This window comes from Salmo trutta, chromosome 8 (assembly GCF_901001165.1).
Source record: "Salmo trutta chromosome 8, fSalTru1.1, whole genome shotgun sequence".
Classification (NCBI taxonomy): domain Eukaryota; kingdom Metazoa; phylum Chordata; class Actinopteri; order Salmoniformes; family Salmonidae; genus Salmo; species Salmo trutta.
Window position 1 is genome coordinate 31415322 of NC_042964.1, and position 15246 is coordinate 31430567.

The following is a 15246-nucleotide window of genomic DNA, read 5'->3' on the forward strand; positions in this document are numbered from 1 at the left end:
GCTAACATCGAGAAGCTGGAGCCGAGAAACTGAATAACAATTTCTATTTTCAGACCATACTGAACAAAAATATAAACGCAACATGCAACAATTTCAAAGATTTTACTGAGTTACAGTTCATTTAAGGAAATCAGTCAATTGTAATAAATTCATTAGGCCCTTATCTACAGATGTCACATGACTGGGAGTACATGGTCTTCAGTTGTGAGGCCGGTTGGACGTACCACCAAATTCACTTAGACAACGTTATGGTAGAGAACTGAACATTTAATTATCTGGCAACAGCTCTGGTGGACATTCCTGTAGTCAGCATACCAATTGCAAGCTCCCTCAAAACTTGAGACATTGTGTTGTGTAACAAAACTGCACATTTTAGAGTGGCCTTTCTATTGTCCCCAGCTCAAGGTGCACCTGTGTAATGATCATGCTGTTTAATCATCTTATTGATATGCCACACCTTTCAGATGGATGGATTATCTTGACAAAGGAGAAATGCTCACTAACAGGGATGTAAACAAATTTGTGCACAATATTTGAGAGAAATACGCTTTTTGTGTGTATGGAACATTTCTGGAATATTTTATTTCAGCTCATGAAACATTGGACCAACACTTTACATGCTGCGTTTTAGATCTTTGTTCAGTGTAGTAGATGCCAGGCGCACCAGTTTGTGTCAAGAACAGTTTCCCGCTTGTATAAACAATGGTCCAGCACCCAAAGGACATCCAGCCAACTTGACACAACTGTGGGAAGCATTGGAGTCAACATGAGCCAGCATCCCTATTGTCGCGCATCAACGATTTTGGACTCACCTGGACTCAATCACCTGTTTATTACCTCCCCTATACTTGTCAGTTCCCCACTGCTGCTTTGATTCTCTTCTCTTTGTATTTCACAGTTCGGACGCTGTTCCTGTCCGTGCTTCTCTTCTGCAGAGTCGTTCCTTACCCATGTGTACATTTATCCGGTGTATATAGTATAAGATTGCATTTAGATTAATTGGATTTGTTCTGACATTTCAAGATTTTATTTGTGTACTTTGGCATTTTATCTGCATTGTTATGAGCTAGTAACAAGCATTTAGCTGCACCTGCTATAACATCTGCTAAACTGTGTACTGACCCAAAAACGTTTTTTTGATTTTTCAGTCAATGTTGCACATGCATTCATGCCAAAGTGAGTTTAGCCTACCTCCATTGACAGTGAAATGGGGGGGAAATTAACAATTCATGTTAGGGCGACATCTAATCCCACGAAGGTTCACACTGAAATGTTAAACATTTATTATGCTGTAAAATAATTTATTAATTTATCCTCTACCATATCCATCTCCCCATAAACGTAGTACTTAATCAGCAGCATACATTTTGGTCTTGTCCAAGATACTGAAGCCAGCAAGTTAAAGTTGTCAGGTCCACTCAAGACAGATGACTGAAATACAGTATGGCGAGAAGAACATTTTAACTTTATATGTATTTCTATTTTATTCTATGTTCAACAGCAACTGAAACGCATGTCCATGTAAACTTTAGTGGATGATGACAGTTCTAGAAAGGTTTACTCAAATTTGGGGACGTGGCAATTAGTAGCCAATCAGGTGCCCAGGATGATGTTTCAGGCAAAAGGACAGCAGCGAAGGTTTTACCCAACGTAAATACATTCTCTAAACACGATTGGTTCAAACACTACAAACTTTCGTTTAATCCAATTAAACGTGAACGCGATGAATAAACGTTTTATTGTGGAACATGAAGTCATCGGCCAAATGTGCCTTTTTGCTGAAGTGGACCAATCAAAGCTCGTGAAGGCTCATATCTATAATCTCATTGGATCTCCTTTAAGAAGGAAAAGTGCCGATGCTGGGGTGTGTTTATTAAACTGTTGGCTTGTGAAACAGACATAGTGTACATATTGTGTCTGGAATCATCAGCCAGGTAGGTAATACTATGATATTACTTATCTTACAAGCTAATATTGATGCGTTGATAGTGTTACTTTGTATGATCAGCTAACCCTAAATGGTAGGATTTGCAATTCAGGCGCATTCCAATAGTCTGACGAGAGCTAGCGGCTAGCAGCCGATCTTATTATGATGAAGAGACTGAATACAACATATCTTACGTTACTGTCAACAACTGATTTCTGGTTTGTTGTTCCACATTTTGTAATGTAGCGAAATGGAACATTTTACATAAACAGTGTAGTCCGTGTGTGAATGGTGTATATGTTGATACATTGTTACAATCTGTGCCTTTATTTGTGTGCAGACAGCCAAAAGCTACATTCTTTCCACTTTACCGTTATAGTGAGCAATTTTGTTATTGCATTTCCCTGATCTGTATTCAATTACTGTAAACTATTTAAAAACGTCAGTGTTACAAATACCACATCATGAATGCACTGCCATGCAGACATGTATTTGGCTTTCCTGCCTGACTCATATGTCGTGTCTACAGGACTATTTTCTTCCGTTTTTAAATGTCCTATCACAAGTCTATGCTGACATGCTGCCAGCAGCAGCAGTTTAATAAACAACCAACAGTTGATCATGTGAAACAAGTCCTGTAACACCTTAATGTCAAAGAGCCTGTCAAAGAAGCAGAGCTACAAATGTTTAAATTCCTTAAGACTTGGATCAGCCCTAATGAGATGCAGATGCTGCCTGTGAGCTATTCACAGGCTTTGATGTTAACACTCTGGAATAGGTGTCTTTAATACCTCTCTCTCTCATAGGATGGAGATCAGGCCATTGCTCATGTGCTTTGCCCTCTGCGTGGTCTATGCCACCAGTAAACCCACCGAGAAAAAGGAACGCATTCACCACGATGCACCTCTAAGCAGCCGCGAGCATGACGATGCTCAGGGCTTCGACTACGACCACGATGCCTTCCTAGGACAAAAGGAGGCCAAGTCTTTTGACGACCTCAGCCCAGAGGAGAGCAAGCGCAGGCTAGGGTGAGTAGGCTCAAGTCTCTGCCTGGTTGCGTCTCAATAGTCCAATGTGGCCACCTTTCCTCGGGTCGGCTGTGCATCAATAGTATCAAGTTGAGGATAGGGCTGTGACGGTAATTGAATAACTATGTAACTGATGATTACGGATGAAGAGCATCATAAAAATAAAACTATTTAAATATTACTACATTCATTTTAGGATTTAAAAAATCATTATTTTCATGTAGATAAACTACCTTATAGCGGGAGTGTTTGCAAATGTTTTGTTAACATAATTTGGCTATTAAACATTCTACATCTCCTCTTTTCAACTTACCTTTGCTTGAGCAGCTAATTGCTTGATGAGCGGGATGTAGAGTGCTATAGGCTAGGGCACTTCAGTTAAAACATTGTTTGACGTGTGGACTTTTTTTTATACAATGCACATTTTCATTGCTTGCTAGTAAGTAAATAAATCGGTCTTTAAAAAAAAAGTTTGGGTGTTTCTGACTTCATTAATTATTCAACAGCCGTCGACAAGGTTGTTTTGGCTCTGAGGCCTATAATGCTCTGTTGTGTAAAATGGACAATTCGCCAAGCCTCTCCAACCAGGCATGGTATAATTTCATACAGAATCTTTTCTTAAATTATAGACTAATCAACGCTGATCAGGCCCGGTTCTGGCCAATATGCTGCCCTGAACTAGACCAGAAAAATTGCTGTCCTCCTATCCCCGCAAAGTATTATAGTAGCCTAGGCCCGCAATGCACTTTTAGGAATTCCCATGTAGTAGGCTACTGTTTGTAAAACAGGCAATTTACCATGAATTCCTGTAATCTGGTTACATACATTTCTGTAAATGCATGTATTAATTACAGTCATTTACTGTTCTCATTCATTCTCTGAGTGGAAACGCTGTTTGCACCGTTCAAAACCTGCCTGCTACACTTGTGACAAACATGTTTTGATTTATTTCATACCATAATTTACGCGCTCCATATGAGCATGTCTGGTTTCTCTGACCTGTTAATGTTGACGGAGCGCATGCACCTGAACACGCATAGAAGTACCTGGCCTGCTTCTCGCAAATGTCAAATGTAGGAAAGTGCCCTGCTGGGCTTCTAAGTCATATTTTCTTCACCTCACACTGTAAGTCAATGAAGTCCATTATAATAGTTCCTCACAGTATTTGAAAAATCTTTCCAACCCCATGATAATCAACATCGCTGATAAATAGGCTTTGGACATGTTGTGTGTATTTGTTTGTATTTTAATGATGGTCAATTTCATCTTCATACTAAGGCATAGCTGTCCCCTTCATACTTTAATTATCTTGCATCCTACTCTCAGGAAAGGCTAATGTAGGCCAAGGTTTTTTTATTATGTTTTAGTGAAATAATAAATATTTGCTCTTGTGTCTGGTGGTTTTGATTGATGGGTGCTTTTATGGGGGTGTGCGTGTGTTAGTTCGCTGATTCTCTCTATAGGCCTAAATGTCCATTCAGAAAGTTTCCAAAAGTAGCCTGTCTGGACTAGGGCTGTGACGGTCACAAAATTTTGTTAGCCAGTGATTGTCAAGCAAATAACTGTCGGTCTCACGGTAATTGACCGTTTAATTAACATAAACACATTTAGCATCTCCTGGCTTCCACACAATGCCTACAAGCCATTGATGCAGACCTTTGGAACATCTATATTTGAAAAAGTCTAATAAATCCATGTAAAATAGCCTACACCTTCACAATAAATACATTATTTATTTTAGACAGGTCTAAAGAAGCATGATATGAAGAAAATGTAGTCTATTTTAGAAGAACAGAATAGCATACTCTGAGTTGTCCTGATCTGGCAATGCCAAATGGCTGTGGGCTACACTAGTTAATTTAGCAGACAAGATTTGCTTAGAATTCCGTGGCATTATTTTATATTTTGAAGAATACATTTTGAACAAAGCTGATTAAAATATAAATATTTTTCCAAACGATTTGAGGGAGTGCGCACATCTGGCTATTCTGTGTTGAGAGGTTAACAAAGAAATAGGTATTCCTATATGCTTAATTTAGAGTTATTAATGTTACTTTAGTTGTAATACAAACGTTGGGCTGTATGTTTTAGATTTTTAATATATTGTAAGGCTGCATGATGCGACTCTATTGCTTTGAAAATAGTCGCTTGAAACGCATGAGCTCTGCTTTGTTTTTTTGCGCAGACTGTACACACTACATCACTCACTCATTCACAATTTGACAAGCATTTCATAATGCCTAGGATTTCACAGCGGTATCCCCTTTGTGTGGCTGTAATGCACCCTGAAAAAATGTATGCCTTTTGCGACCAGTGCTGCGCACTCATCACGTGATCGGATTTTTTTCATAGGCTACAAGTGAAGACACACATCGGGGATGCAACTGCGCAAGTCCTTATCCAATTCCAAGATGCATAGGCTTCTGGACTAGGGCTGTGATTGTTCCAGGCTTCCCTGTGGCTCAGTTGGTAGAGCATGGTGTTTGCAACGCCAGCATGGTGTGTGCAACGCCAGGGTTGTGGGTTCGATTCCCACGGGGGGCCAGTACAAAAAAATATATATCTTTTTTTTAATCAAATGTATGCATTCACTACTGTAAGTCGCTCTGGATAAGAGCGTCTGCTAAATGACTAAAATGTAAATGGAAGAAATGTCCACATTTACTTTTTGTCAGTCAACAATATGAGTAGGTCTAATGAACAGCAAAAGCACTAGCCAATGTCAATCTACTATCCATAGTACAAAGGTCGACCTATTCTGTGCTAGAAATAAATATTCTGGGACAGTTGTGGGATGCGATAGATCCCAAATTAATACAACCACTAGCATCAAACTTTTTTATTGAATGTGGCTGACGCAACCAATCAGAATGTTTAGCTTAAAATGTTGATAAACTATTAGGCTATTTCTTCACATTATCAGTGCAGCAATGTGCACATGCTAGTACGCTAAAAGCGCACATTTTCCATTAGCAGAAAACATCGTTATCAAAAGTGACTGCAAATGCAATTATGCATGTAATGGTTCTTTTGTAAAGGTGCATTTTTATGGTGAATATTATCTTGCCCAAACTTGAAACTCACGCGCTTCTTATGTATGCCAGTTAGGCTCTACACCCCTTGTAAAGCGGATTAATGTGCTTAATTTTAAGAAGTTATTTGTCCACTTTAGTTGTGATACAAACTTTATTAAAACATACAGTTGAAGTCGGAAGTTTACATACACTTAGATTGGAGTCATTAAAATTCGTTTTTCAACCACTCCATAAATTTCTTGTTAACAAACTATAGTTTTGGCAAGTTGGTTAGAACATCTACTTTGTGCATGACACAAGTACTTTTTCCAACAATTGTTTACAGACAGATTATTTCACTTATAATTCACTGTATCACAGTTCAAGTGGGTCAGAAGTTTACATACACTAAGTTGACTGTGCCTTTAAACAGCTTCTGATAGGCTAATTGACATCATTTGAGTCAATTGGAAGTGTACCTGTGGATGTATTTCAAGGCCTACCTTCAAACTCAGTGTCTCTTTGCTTGACATCATTGGAAAATCAAAAGAAGTCAGCCAAGATCTCAGAAAATAAAATTGTAGACCTCCACAAGGCTGGTTCCTCCTTGGGAGCAATTTCCAAACGCCTGAAGGTACCACGTTCATCTGTACAAGCAATAGTATGCAAGTATAAACACCATGGGAAGACGCAGCTGTCATATCGCTCAGGAAGGGGACCTGTTCTGTCTCCTCAAGATGAACGTACTTTGGTGCGAAAAGTGCAAATCAATCCCAGAACAACAGCAAAGGACCTTGTGAAGATGCTGGAGGAAACGGGTACAAATGTATCTATATCCACAGTAAAACGAGTCCTATATCGACATAACATGAAAGGCCGCTCAGCAAGGAGAAGCCACTGCTCCAGAACCGCCATAAAATAGACAGATTACGGTTTGCAACTGCACATGGGGACAAAGATTGTACTTTTTGGAGAAATGTCTTCAGGTCTGATAAAACCTAAATGTAAGTGTTTGGCCATAATGACCATTGTTATGTTTGGAGGAAAAATGGGGAGGCTTGCAAGCCGAAGAACATCGTCCCAACCGTGAAGTACGGGGGTGACAGTATGTTGTGGGGGTGCTTTGCTGCAGGAGGGACTGGTGCACTTCACAAATTAGATGACATCATGTGGAAAGAAAATCATGTGGATATATTGAAGCAACATCCAGACATAAGTCAGGAAGTTAAAGCTTGGTCGCAAATGGATCTTCCAAATGGACAATGACCCCAAGCATACTGCCAAAGTTGTGGTAAAATAGCTTAAGGCCACAAAGTCAAGGTATTGGAGTGGCTATCACAAAACCCTGACCTCAATCCTATAGAAAATGTGTGGGCAGAACTGAAAAGCGTGTGCGAGCAAGGAGGCCTAGAAACCTGACTCAGTTTCACCAGCTCTGTCAGGAGGAATGGGACAAAATTCACCTAACTTATTGTAGGAAGCTTGTGGAAGGCTACCCAAAACATTTGACCCAAGTTAAACAATTTAAAGGCAATGCTACCAAATACTAATTGAGTGTATGTAAACTTCTGACCCACTGGGAATGTGATGAAAGAAATAAAAGCTGAAATCAATCATTCTCTCTAGTATTATTCAGAAATGTCACATTCTTAAAATAAAGTGGTGATCCAGCTGACCTAAGACGGGGAATTTTTACTAGGATTAAATGTCAGGAATTATGAGAAACTGAGTTTAAATGTATTTGGCTAAGGTGTATGTAAACTTCCGACTTCAACTGTATAGGCCTATGGGCTAGGCTACATGAGGTGTGCGATTATGATTAGAAAAAGTCGCAAAAACTGTGTGAATCCGGCCTTCATGGTCGAATTGCTACAAAGAAACCATTACAAAAGGACACTAAGAAGAAAAGACTTGCTTGGTCCAAGAGACACGAGCAATGGACATTAGACTGGTGGAAATCTGTCCTTTTGGTCTGAGTCTGAATTTTAAATTTTTGCTTCCAACCGCCGTGTCTTTGAGACGCAGAGTAGATGAACGGATGATCTCCGCATGTATGGTTCCCAACGTGAAGCATGGCGGTGGTGTTATGGTGTGGGGGTGCTTTTCTGGTGACTGTCAGTGATTTTATTTCAAATTCAAGGCACACTTAACCAGCATGGCTACCACAGCATTCTGCAGCAATACGCCATCCCATCTGGTTTACACTTAGTCCCACTATCATTTGTTTTTCAACAGGACAATGACTCAACACAACTCCAGGCTGTGTAAGGGCTATTTTGACCAAGAATGAGAGTGATGGAGTGCTGCATCAGATGACCTGGCCTCCACAATCACCCGACCTCAACCCAATTGAGATGGTTTGGGATGAGTTGGGATGAGTTGGACCGCAGTGAAGAAAAAGCAGCCAACAAGTGTCAGTATATGTGGTAACTCCTTCAAAACTGTTGGAAATTCATTCCAGTGGATACTGGTTGAGAAAATGCCAAGAGTGTGCGAAGCTGGCACCAAGGCAAAAGGTGGCTACTTTAAAGAATCTAAAATATATTTTGATTTCTTTAACACTTTTTTTGGTCACTCCATGATTCCGTGTGTTATTTCATAGTTTTGATGTCTTCACTATTATTCTACAAAGTAGAAAATAGTAAAAATAAAGAAAAACCCTTGAATGAGGTATGTGCGAACTTGACTGGTACTGTTCATTCTACACACTTTTTACAAACATGGCACTTTTTTTTTCTCACAGTAATTACATAGCAAAAATAAAGGAATTTGATGTACATTACATTTGGATAGATAGTGTTTATACGCTGTACATTATACGCTGTACATTATACATCTTGTTCAGTCATAATAATAATAATAGAACAATAGATTTAAACCACCTCTCAGCTACTCTCAGTCCATCCCATCTATCTCCGTAACCGCCCTCTTATGATTTCCATGTGCCATATATTTTTCACCTGTGATGGTTCACATAAATTCTGAACCTTTCTAATTGCATAGAATCTACAGATTGTAAGTTGAAGATAAATATTTTTACTGAAAGTATTATTTTGTTGATTGTTTGACTATGGCTTTCCAAATGTCCCAACAGTGCTATTTGTAGGGTTCATTTTAGATCATTGTTGTGGTTTTTCAGCCATTCTTGAACCTGTGACAAGAAACAAGCTACATTGGGGCAATACCAAAATAAGTGATCTAATGATTGTCTTTTCGTAACAGAAGAGACAGAATCATTAGTTTCTTAATGTATCGACTTAATATTTATAAGTAATAACCTGAATAATAGTAATGAAATGCCATGATGATAATAACAACAAAGTGTAATGGCTTGTTTCAAGTAGGCTTTTATTAAGAAGCATATCCATGTAAGCAACTGTACAGAGTTGTGACCACCCCCTAACCCTTGAACGGTTATGTCGGTGACCGTGTACATTGGCCTTGCCAATTACCGTTACCTCAAATTCTAAGACTGTCACAGCCCTAGTTGAGGAGCCAATCAGAGACTGTTCATGTAGTTCGCTACCAACAAGTTACCTGTATGATAACGTGGCGGAGTAATATACATGCAAAAGTACTCATTGCAATGTAAAACATACAAGGAAGTATGTCCTCTTTTCAGTAAAAGTTAATCAACGTATAGACTTGTTTGCTTGTGTTAGGTTCTAAATGAACCTATTAAAACTCTCGGACGATTAGTAAAGCTTAAACCAAGTTTATTCACCCATTGTGTCATACAGCTGCATAAGACAAAAACATATTTCCACCAGTGGGGGGGGCGGTGTGTGTATACACACACAGTCGTGGCCAAAAGTTTTGAGAATGACACAATATTAATTTCCACAAAGTTTGCTGCTTCAGTGTCTTTAGATATTTTTGTCAGATGTTACTATGGAATACTGAAGTATAATTACAAGCATTTCATAAGTGTCAAAGGCTTTTATTGACAATTACATGAAGTTGATGCAGAGTCAATATTTGCAGTGTTGACCCTTCTTTTTCAAGACCTCTGCAATCCGCCCTGGCATGCTGTCAATTAACTTCTGGGCCACATCCTGACTGATGTCAGCCCATTCTTGCATAATCAATGCTTGGAGTTTGTCAGAATTTGTGGGTTTTTGTTTGTCCACCCGCCTCTTGAGGATTGACCACAAGTTCTCAATGGGATTAAGGTCTGGGGAGTTTCCTGGCCATGGACCCAAATATCGATGTTTTGTTCCCTGAGCCACTTAGTTATCACTTTTGCCTTATGGCAAGGTGCTCCATCATGCTGGAAAAGGCATTGTTTGTCACCAAACTTGATGTTTTTCCTGGAGAGAAGTGGCTTCTTTGCTGCCCTTCTTGACACCAGGCCATCCTCCAAAAGTATTTGCCTCACTGTGCGTGCAGATGCACTCACACCTGCCTGCTGCCATTCCTGAGCAAGCTCTATACTGGTGGTGCCCCGATCCCACAGCTGAATCAACTTTAGGAGACGGTCCTGGTGCTTGCTGGACTTTCTTGGGCGCCCTGAAGCCTTCTTCACAACAATTTTACCGCTCTCCTTGAAGTTCTTGACGATCCGATAAATGGTTGATTTAGATGCAATCTTACTGGCAGCAATATCCTTGCCTGTGAAGCCCTTGTTGTGCAAAGCAATGATGACGGCACGTGTTTCCTTGCAGGTATCCATGTTGACAGAGGAAGAACAATGATTCCAAGCACCACCCTCCTTTTGAAGCTTCCAGTCTGTCATTCGAACTCAATCAGCATGACTGAGTGATCTCCAGCCTTGTCCTCGTCAACACTCACACCTGTGTTAACGAGAGAATCACTGACATGATGTCAGCTGGTCCTTTTGTGGCAGGGCTGAAATGCAGTGGAAATGTTTTTGGGGGATTCAGTTCATTTGCATCACAAAGAGGGACTTTGCAATTAATTACAGTTAATATGATCACTCTTCATAACATTCTGGAGTATATGCAAATTGCCATCATACAAACTGAGGTGGCAGACTTTGAAAATTAATATTTGTGTCACTCTCAACTTTTGGCCAAGACTGTATATACCCACCCCAATTTGGGTGGAGTCTCCTTCTCTCTAAACATTACATCTTTATTTCTAGGCAGGAACTTAAGTGATACGGCAATAAACTGTTCCTTCTCCCCTAATGTGGCCTGACCTGACCTCGACCCCCTTCCTCACTAATCCACAGCTCTCCACCCTTATCAGTGCCTGCCAACATGATCGTCTTCCCTGCACTCAGTACATTCCAAGCTTAATTGCTTCCACCATATACATTCCTCCTACAGATAACCACTAACTTATGGTGTAAACCCTAGACTATGGCACCCCTCATGTCTCTAGTATAACTGATGATTAACAATTTAAAGTTTAGAAATCTGAACCCATCACCAGTAAATGGAGAGGAGGTGGAATTCCCCCTTTCCCATCATCAGATTCAAAGAACAGGCTATCACTTTCACGTAGACTGTACTAGATCTTGGTGTTGACTGTTATTACATTGGTATTGTAGTAAATATAGTTTGACCTCTTTTGAATGACATTTTTTGTTTTTTAACAGTCTCTCTCTTTCTCGCTCTTCCCCTTTCTGATACAGTGTGATTGTAGAGAAGATTGATGGGGACAGTGATGGTTTTGTCACTGAGGTGGAGCTGAAAGCTTGGATTAAGAAGGCTCAGAAGAAGTACATCTATGAGAACGTGGACCGCCAATGGAAGGACTTTGATGTCAACAATGACGGCATGATCTCTTGGGAGGAATACAGGAATGTAACTTATGGTACCTATCTGGGTAAGAAGGGAAGGGCATGACATGAGCATGCATGAGCCCGGGAAATACAATACGTGTAAAACAAATGTGTTGGTTATGATTGATTCGATAGTTGCCGGGCCTTTAGTATTAGTTTCACTGATTGGTTGATTTACCGTATCAATTCAGGTCAGGGTGTATCACGTGTGATTAACTGGAGATCATAGCCGCTTCCCTTTGACCCCACAGATGACCCGGAACCAGATGATGGTTACAACTACCAGCACATGATGGCGAGGGACGAGAGGCGTTTCAAAATGGCCGACCAGAACGGAGACCAGATCGCCAACAAAGAGGAGTTTACCGCCTTCCTACACCCAGAGGAGTACGACCACATGAAGCACATAGTGGTGCTGGTATGTGTGTTTCATACTCTGTGTTCATTAGATTAAAAGGTATTTGGAAAAAATGAAACACGGAACCAGTGTTCACCGGTCGGCTCTCTTACCATCCTCCTCTTTGTCCTCGTTTACCCCACAGGAAACCATGGAGGACATTGATAAGAATGGTGATGGTTTCATTGACCTGAATGAATACATAGGTAAGGACTGAAGTGGACATACTCTTGAGTATACAAAACATTATGAACACCTGCTCTTTCCATGACATAGACTGACCAGGTGAAGCTATGATCCCTTAAGTCAAATGAAATCACATTTTATTTATCACATGCGCTGAATACAACTGGTGTAGAGTTTACAGTGAAATGCTTGCTTACGAACCTTTCCCAACGATGCAAAGTTTCAAAAATTATTGGGGGGAAAAAAGTAACACGAGGAATAAAATAAAATGCACAAGAATGGAGCTATATACAGGGAGTACTAGTACCATATCAATGTGGAGCTATATACAGGGAGTACTAGTACCATATCAATGTGGAGCTATATACAGGGAGTACTAGTACCATGTCAATGTGGAGCTATATACAGGGAGTACTAGTACCATATCAATGTGGAGCTATATACAGGGAGTACTAGTACCATGTCAATGTGGAGCTATATACAGGGAGTACTAGTACCAGATCAATGTGGAGATATATACAGGGAGTACTAGTACCAGATCAATGTGGAGCTATATACAGGGAGTACTAGTACCAGATCAATGTGTACAAGGAACTTGAGGTAGATATGTACATGAAGGCAGGGTAAAGTGACTAGGCCTTATTGATGTCACTTGTTAAATCAACCTCAATCAGTGTAGATGAAGCAGAGGAGACAGGTTAAAGAAGGATTTTTAAGCCTTGAGACAACTGAGATATGGATTGTGTATTTGTGCCATGTTGATGGTGACTGGGTAAGACAAAAGATTTATATGCCTTTGAATGGGTTATGGTAGTAGGTGCCAAGCGTACCGGTTTGTTTCCAGAACTGCAACGCTGCTGGGTTTTTCACACTCAACAGTTTCCCGTGTGTATCAAGAATGGTCCACCACCCAAATGACATCCAGCCAACTTGACACAACTGTGGGAAGCATTGCAGAAGGTGTTCCTAATGTTTGGTATAGTCACTTTATTCTGAGGTCCCCATTCAATAGATGTACTATGTTGATGTTTCTACCCTCAGACACACTTTCATCCCCCTCATTTCCTAGGTGACATGTACAACCATGAAGATGAGATGGAGGAGCCAGACTGGGTTGCTACGGAGCGTGAGCAGTTCTCAGAGTTCCGAGACAAGAACAAAGACGGGAAGATGGATCGGGAGGAGACTTTGGACTGGATCCTTCCTTCAGATTACGACCATGCAGAGGCCGAGGCCAAACACCTCGTCTACGAGTCTGACTTGAACAAGGTGAGACAATCGCTCTCTCTATTGGTTTTCTTTTTCTCCCCCTTTCCCTGTCTTTCTTTCACAATAGCTGTGTCTGTTTAAGCGTTCTATTGACTAAATATCCTTTTGGTTTTGATTTCAGGATGGAAAGCTCAACAAGGAAGAAATCCTGAACAAGTACGACCTGTTTGTAGGAAGTCAAGCAACTGACTTTGGCGAGGCGCTAGTACGGCATGATGAGTTTTAGGTTATTTGGTCCTAGCTAGATAAAACAGTTTTAAACTTGATTTGATAAATGATCAAATGTATTTTGTACGAAACCTATTCATACACTACATTGTCTCCAATTAGTTTGTGGTTGATAGCACCCAATAGTTGCGTGTGTGTGTGTGTGTGTTATTTACTGACTACCCAGCCCAACACTTAATTTTATTGTTCTGCTACATACATAGGTAGTTTAGATCAGTCATTATTTTTGCCTTGGTTTGAAATATGATGCTATACTCACAAGCACTGAATATTCCTTTTGGAGTTGTAGTAATTTATAATTCTTCCACCAAACCCTTCATATGTGGGTATTATTTGGTGTTTTTTACAGTCATGTTTTGAATGACAGTGATTGTAGTGATAGCCCATAATTTCTTAGTATAGTTAGTAGATGAGAGATGCTACCCAGCGTTAGCCTCATACGTTTCCTTTTACCCAGTGTGTGCCTTCTCTGAGTAGTCTTTTGGAAGCTCAACCAATGAAACCGACACGTAATATCAGAGGGTCATGGGAACGTGAGTCCACTACAGTGAAATCCTCCTTCACCCTGCTCTGTTTCTCCATAAACACTCTCTTTGACCCCCTCTTCTTCATATGTACTGTATTTGTCTATCATGACTAGGGTTGTTATTACAATGCTGCCAAGTTCATCACTGCTTTTGTAGCCTTCTCTCCTGTCAATCACTGCCTCTCAATAGTCTAGAGTGGCTTCCTCTCCTTGCCTCCATCTGCACTGATCTAGAAAGAAATGTTGGATGACCAATGTGAAACAAGAAAAGGAAACCATTTTAGACGATTGAGAACCAGCACACATGTGAGCACGCATCTGTTCTATTGGTTACAAATAAAAGCGGTTGTACTTCCTTCCTATGGGGCATGCGGAACTGAAAGGTTGGTGCATTGCAGCGTTTTTACTGAATTCCGCTTGCTCTAAATTAAGATTATGTTGTAGTATTTACATCAAATCAAATCAAATTTATTTATATAGCCCTTCGTATATCAGCTGAAATCTCAAAGTGCTGTACAGAAACCCAGCCTAAAACCCCAAACAGCAAGCAATGCATGTGAAAGAGGCACGGTGGCTAGGAAAAACTCCCTAGGAAAAACTCCCTAGAAAGGCCAAAAACCTAGGAAGAAACCTAGAGAGGAACCAGGCTATGAGGGGTGGCCAGTCCTCTTCTGGCTGTGCCGGGTGGATATTATAACAGAACATGGTCAAATGTTAAAATGTTCATAAATGACCAGCATGGTCAAATAATAATAATCATTGTAGTTGTCGAGGGTGCAACAAGCACGTCCGGTGAACAGGTCAGGGTTCCGTAGCCGCAGGCAGAACAGTTGAAACTGGAGCAGCAGCAAATACTTGGCAAGTGTTTATTTTCTGAGTTTATGCATAGAATGTATGGATATTCATATTTTGGATTAAATGC

General features: G+C 40.3%; 1 protein-coding gene across 3 annotated transcripts; it reads left to right on the forward strand.

Moving 5' to 3' along the window:
• Positions 1–1778: 1778 nt before the first annotated feature.
• LOC115198671 (calumenin-A-like) lies at positions 1779–14706 on the forward strand. 3 transcript variants are annotated; one of them, XM_029760818.1, is made up of 7 exons: positions 1779–1934; positions 2734–2955; positions 11569–11762; positions 11970–12136; positions 12261–12321; positions 13371–13570; positions 13692–14706. In XM_029760818.1, exons 2-7 carry the CDS (start codon positions 2735–2737, stop codon positions 13794–13796), a joined length of 948 nt encoding a protein of 315 aa, XP_029616678.1. In that variant the 5' UTR covers positions 1779–1934; position 2734; the 3' UTR covers positions 13797–14706. The 3 variants fall into 3 exon arrangements, with proteins under 3 accessions (XP_029616678.1, XP_029616680.1, XP_029616679.1); XM_029760820.1 differs by having other exon boundaries at positions 11569–11750; XM_029760819.1 differs by having other exon boundaries at positions 1848–1938.
• The last annotated feature ends 540 nt before the right edge of the window (positions 14707–15246 follow it).

Excerpts from the sequence above, each read along its gene's own strand:
- LOC115198671 (XM_029760818.1), top strand. The coding sequence starts at position 2,735 with ATGGAGATCAGGCCATTGCTCATGTGCTTTGCCCTCTGCGTGGTCTAT. Across the intron at positions 2,956-11,568 it reads GAGAGCAAGCGCAGGCTAGG|TGTGATTGTAGAGAAGATTG; the intron begins GTGAGTAGGCTC and ends TTTCTGATACAG. Across the intron at positions 13,571-13,691 it reads ACGAGTCTGACTTGAACAAG|GATGGAAAGCTCAACAAGGA; the intron begins GTGAGACAATCG and ends TTTTGATTTCAG.